The following is a 5,362-nucleotide window of genomic DNA, read 5'->3' on the forward strand; positions in this document are numbered from 1 at the left end:
TTACAATATTTCACGCAGGAGAAGTAGACAAAGTTTTTATGATTATCAGCTCCTCCTGCGTGAAATATGCGGCTCTTGTTTTGTCCATGTTTGCGATTGGACATACGGTGCAAACACCGCCCCTTTATGTGAACGCGCACCTCTCTAGATTGGAAAGATCTGGGTTGAGTTAGAGAGTTGATAACCGCCGTCGTGATACCGCTTATCGTGATTGCGATTGTCAGGGTTAGTGAAGCCGGGTAACTGAAAGTAATCCAGAGCATGTTGATCTTGATTCGTAGTACAGACCTCAGAGGCCTCAGAATTGCAGAGTTTGAAATAACAACATGACCTTATAAAGAAGCAGAGAGAACAGGAAGTCCGCATTCTCTGTTTTTATTGGTTATTTAGTCAGCAGGCAAAGCAGATGATTTGTTGACAACTTTAATAAAAACAGGAAGTAGACACACAAACAGCGTACTGCTCTGCAGACTCAGGGTGAATCTTCGATGACATCATCCTTCCTCAGTTCCCTCTCAGCATGACCTGTTGCTATGGAGACAGGAGAAATACAGTATTTGCATGTGTTGTTTGAATATATTAAGACTAAACGTTGGCATGTATGTATGCATGAAGCTATGTGCATATTTGTGTGTCTGTGTAACTTTACTGTACAGTGTGTATGTTTATAGGTATGAACATATGTGTGTGTGTATGACTGCTGTACAGTGTGTGTGTGTGTGTGTTTGTGTGTGTGTGTGTGTGTGTGTGTATGTACAGTATATGACAGTGTGTGTGTGTGTATAGTATATGACTGTGTGTGTGTGTAAGTATGTGTACAGTATATGACTGTGTGTGTAAGGTGTGTGTGTGTGTGTGTGTGTGTGTGTAACTGTGTGTACAGTATATGACTGTGTGTGTGTGTGTGTAAGTGTGTGTACAGTATATGACAGTGTGTGTGTGTGTTTACAGTATATGACAGTGTGTGTGTGTGTGTGTAAGTGTGTGTACAGTATATGACAGTGTGTGTGTGTGTGTGTGTGTGTGTGTGTGTGTGTGTGTAAGTGTGTGTACAGTATATGACAGTGTGTGTGTGTGTGTGTACAGTATATGACCTTGTGTGTGTGTGTGTGTGTGTGTGTGTGTGTACAGTATATGACAGTGTGTGTGTGACAGTAGATCACAGGGAGTGTGAGTGTTCTCACCTCTGGACCTGCAGCACATCTCCAGCAGCAGGACAGTGACCACCAGGTAGGGAAGAGACACCAGGATACGACACAGCAGTCTGGGCAGAGACAGCAGGGGGGCTGGAGGTGGAGCTGGAGGTGGAGGTGGAGGTGGAGGTGGAGCTGGAGGTGGAGGGTTAGGGTTGGAGATTCAAGGCCGTAGCCATGGAGTCAACATTGGGGGGACTAATTATTTTTTTATGATAATTTCGGACAGCGTGTGTGGTTGCCTGTCGTTTAATTTTAATTTATATGTTTATATCAATATATAATATACATAAAATTTTGATCAGATTTGAATATTGGGGGGGATGTGTCCCCCCCAACATATATTATGATTACGGCCTTGTTGTAACTACATCAAAACATGACAAGAACCAAGAGGTGATTATCATCTCACCTCTCACAGCCAGCCAGCTCTCTGGAGATCCTCCCAGCTCAGAGTTGCTGCACCTGTACAACCCTGCATCAGATGTAGACACAGCAGGGATGGTCATCTCTCCTGCAGCCTCAGTCCTGACCAGAGATCCATCCTTGTAGAAGGCAGCTGTGAAGTTGGAGGATAGTTTTGTAACTTCCTTGTCTTTGTGTAGACAGCGTAGAGTCACAGCTTGTCCCTGGTTCACAGGGAGGACAGGACTCTCCAGGATCACATCACCATCTACAACAGAGGAGACACATTCAAATGATCTTTCCAGAGAATCCTATGCAGCAACAGTGATTTCTTCAGACCATGTGAACGTACCATGTACTGTGATGTTGACAGCATGGCTGTGTTCCCCTGAGCCAGACTCACACCAGTACACTCCACTGTGATATGGGAACATAGATCTGAAGATGCAGGAGGAGCCTCTCACCCACCCCCAGTATTCTGCTCCACACTCTAAAGACCTTCCTTCTGTGGTGTTCCTCCTCACCCTCCCTCCAGCAGAGCTCCCCTGATCCTCACAGCTCAGGAAGACAGGCTCATACTCAAAGAACTGAGATCTGCTGGGACTGACCCTCAGAGAGACTGCAGGGGAGAGAGAAAGAGAGAGAGAGAGAGAGAATGGGAGAGAGGAAGAGAGAAGGAGATAGAGAGGATGGGAGAGAGAAGGGGAGAGAGGAAGAGACCAGTCAATTAAAATACACAGGAACTCACCACAGTCTCACCAAGAGTATCTGCTGAAACAGATGGAGACGAATACTGTAGAATAAAACACAATGTCTACTAACCTGGTGTTTGTGTAGCCTCAGAAGGGATCATTAATACTGCTGAGAGAGAGAGAGAGAGAGAGAGAGAGAGAGAGAGAGAGAGAGAGAGAGAGAGAGAGAGAGAGAGAGAGAGAGAGAGAAGGAACGGGTAGAGACACCGTGAATATTTTATCTTTACAGAAATGCACAAATAAGTCTATGACTCTCTGCTATTGTCATAATGTACAGACAGAATTTCTGTAAATAAAAAGGATCTTACATAATTGAGTGTGTTTAATCTGACCTGTTATTATGAATACTTCTGTGTCCCTGCCCCTTCATTCTCTCTCTCTCTCTTCTATGTTTTTTAATTCATTTAGAATATCTAAATAAAATTGTCAGTGCATTTATTGCCACCAGAAGAAGAAGACACTATGGGCAATAGCAATACATTGATTGTTAATAAACTGTGTTACTAACAGCACAGTGCTCTGGTGCACCATTACAAGCACACGTGCCACAGTTGCCATCTAAGCCTGATTTTGTGCTGAGAGGATAGAACAGTAGAACCAAAATAGAACAAACATGGATAGAACAGTAGAACAAGGATAGAACAGTTGAACCAAGATAGAACAGTAGAGTAAGTAAGTAAGTAAGTAAGTAAGTAAGTAAGACTTTATTTATATAGCACATTTCATACAAGACTTGTAGCTCAAGGTGCTTTACATAAAATCAATAAAAACAATAATACAAGTGATAAAAGTAATAATTAAAATAGCAAATCTATAAAAACAATAATATAACTAATAAAAGTAGTAAAACCCTTCTGAGATAAAATTACTTAAATGCTTCGGTAAAAAGGTAGGTTTTAAGCTGTCTTTTAAAAATGTCTAGCGTGTCTGCTTCCCTAATATTTATGGGTAATTTGTTCCATAGTTTTGGGGCGTAATTGACAAAGGACGAATCACCAATCTTCTTATGACTGCTTCTGGTGACCTCTAATAGGCCTGCATTTGATGATCGCAGTGTTCTAGCTGGTGTGTAGTTTATAAAGGAGTTAGCAATGTAGCTAGGTCCTTGTCCGTGTAGAGCTTTGTATGTGAGGAAAAGGACCTTAAAGTCAATTCTGAAGGTAACAGGGAGCCAGTGTAAAGTAGCTAGGACAGGACTAATGTGTTCTCTCCTTTTAGTTTTGGTTAATAATCTAGCTGCAGAATTTTGAATGAGCTGTAGTCTTTCAGTGGTTTTCTTGGGAAGACCAGTGAAAAGTGCGTTACAGTAGTCCAGCCGGCTGGATATAAAAGCATGAATTAACTTCTCTGCATCATAAGGATAGAACAGTAGAATAAGGATAGAACAGTAGAATAAGGATAGAACAGTAGAATATGGATAGAACAGTGTAATGGTAGAACAGTAGAACAGCAGCAGAGTGGGAGAAAATATAGAGAAGAAAAGAAAAAGTGAAACATTGGAGATCAGAGGGGAAATGAAGAAAGAGAGAAAGAGGAAGAGAGAAAGAGAAGAAAAAATTGACCGAGCACACCTCCTAAACAGCAAACTGGTATAAAAATGTATAAAAGATGAATAGTTGTTCAGATCAAATGTTGATATGCACTAACCTTCTCCTAGAATATATTCAGACTGAATCAGAGTCACCAACACTGGAGAGAAGAAGAGAGAGGGGGAGAGAGAGTTAGAAGGAGAGAGAGAGATGAAGAGAGAGAATAGAGAGAGAGAAGAGAGACAAACAGATGAGATAGAGAGAAGAGGGAGACAAAGATGGAGTCATTTGTCATAAAGGTTACAGGACACCTTGACCATACATTTTGTAACACACACGCACACACACACACGCACACACACACACACACACAGCAGGCCTACTCACAGAGCATCAAGCAGAATGGTGTGAACTCCATCCTGCCTGACTGCTGACTGACTGTCTAACCAGCGGGGGAGCGGATACCATGAGATACACACACACACACACACGCTACCACAAACGCACACAGTCAGAAACACACCCTGATGTTGAGCAGCACATCCTGCACGCTGCTGAACACATCCTTCTGTCTCAAGAAGAGGAAGGAAGGAGAGGGAGGGAGGTAAAGAGAGGGGAGGAGGGAGAGGGAGGGAGTGTGTTCCAACTATGTCTGCGTGTGAATGTGTGTGTGCACGTATGTGCGTGACTTTGCATGTTTGTGTGTGTGCGTTCTCTACATAGGTGTGTGTGTTCTCTACATGTATGTGTGCGTTCTCTACATGTGTGTGTGTGTTCTCTACATGCATGTGTGTGTTCTCTACATGTGTGTGTGTGTTCTCTACATGTGTGTGTGTTCTCTACATGCGTGTGTGTTCTCTACATGCGTGTGTGTGTTCTCTACATGCCTGTGTGTGTTCTCTACATGCGTGTGTGTGTTCTCTACATGCCTGTGTGTGTTCTCTACATGTGTTTGTGTTCTCTACATGCGTGTGTGTTCTCTACATGCGTGTGTGCCGTCCATTCTCTACTTGTGAGAGAAACACATTCACACCTCCCTCTTGCTGTCAGCTACTGAACAGCAGAGATGAGACTGTGTGATAAAGGCTTGTGGTGAGGCCTGCTGGTGTGATAAACAGACAGTTTACCACAGCTTGAAGAAGTGTATTCATCCACATCTAGAAATAGACCCTGCTACTGAAAAACACTGGGCATTTCAATTACATCGTTATCCTCCCCTCTCTCCCTCTCTCCCTCTCTCGTTCCATCCCTTCTGTCATCCTCTTTTCTTTCCTTTCTGCCTCCTCCCCCTCTCTTCTCCTCCACATATCTCCTCTGTCTTACTCCCCCTCTCTCTTATCTCCTACCTGGGTCAGGTCTTGGATCTACCTGGGTCAGGTCCTGTATCTACCTGGGTCAGATCCTGTATCTAGCTGGGTCAGATCCTGTCTGGGTCAGGTCCTGTATCTACCTGGGTCAGGTCCTGTATGTACCTGGGTCAGAT

At 43.4% G+C, this 5,362-nt stretch overlaps 1 protein-coding gene across 4 annotated transcripts; it reads right to left on the bottom strand.

Annotated features, from left to right (window-relative positions):
- Positions 1 to 359: 359 nt before the first annotated feature.
- On the bottom strand, positions 360 to 4,422 carry LOC136967817 (low affinity immunoglobulin gamma Fc region receptor III-A-like). 4 transcript variants are annotated; one of them, XM_067261769.1, is made up of 7 exons: positions 4,403 to 4,422; positions 3,998 to 4,039; positions 2,421 to 2,456; positions 1,951 to 2,217; positions 1,606 to 1,866; positions 1,185 to 1,328; positions 360 to 531 (listed from the first exon to the last, which is right to left on the bottom strand). In XM_067261769.1, exons 3-7 carry the CDS (start codon positions 2,449 to 2,451, stop codon positions 473 to 475), a joined length of 762 nt encoding a protein of 253 aa, XP_067117870.1. In that variant the 5' UTR covers positions 2,452 to 2,456; positions 3,998 to 4,039; positions 4,403 to 4,422; the 3' UTR covers positions 360 to 472. The 4 variants fall into 4 exon arrangements, with proteins under 4 accessions (XP_067117870.1, XP_067117869.1, XP_067117868.1 ...); XM_067261768.1 differs by having other exon boundaries at positions 2,421 to 2,459; positions 4,403 to 4,421; XM_067261767.1 differs by lacking the exon at positions 4,403 to 4,422 and adding an exon at positions 4,267 to 4,370.
- Between the last annotated feature and the right edge of the window lie 940 nt (positions 4,423 to 5,362).

Source organism: Osmerus mordax, chromosome 23 (assembly GCF_038355195.1).
Source record: "Osmerus mordax isolate fOsmMor3 chromosome 23, fOsmMor3.pri, whole genome shotgun sequence".
Taxonomy (NCBI): Eukaryota; Metazoa; Chordata; class Actinopteri; order Osmeriformes; family Osmeridae; genus Osmerus; species Osmerus mordax.

Bases quoted from the DNA above. Each gene is read 5' to 3' on its own strand.
- LOC136967817 (XM_067261766.1), bottom strand. From the start codon at position 4,297: ATGGAGTTCACACCATTCTGCTTGATGCTCT. The intron at 1,329-1,605 runs GTGAGATGATAA...CTCCACCTCCAG, and splicing joins GAGCTGGCTGGCTGTGAGAG to CTCCACCTCCACCTCCACCT. The intron at 532-1,184 runs GTGAGAACACTC...CTGTCTCCATAG, and splicing joins GATGTGCTGCAGGTCCAGAG to CAACAGGTCATGCTGAGAGG.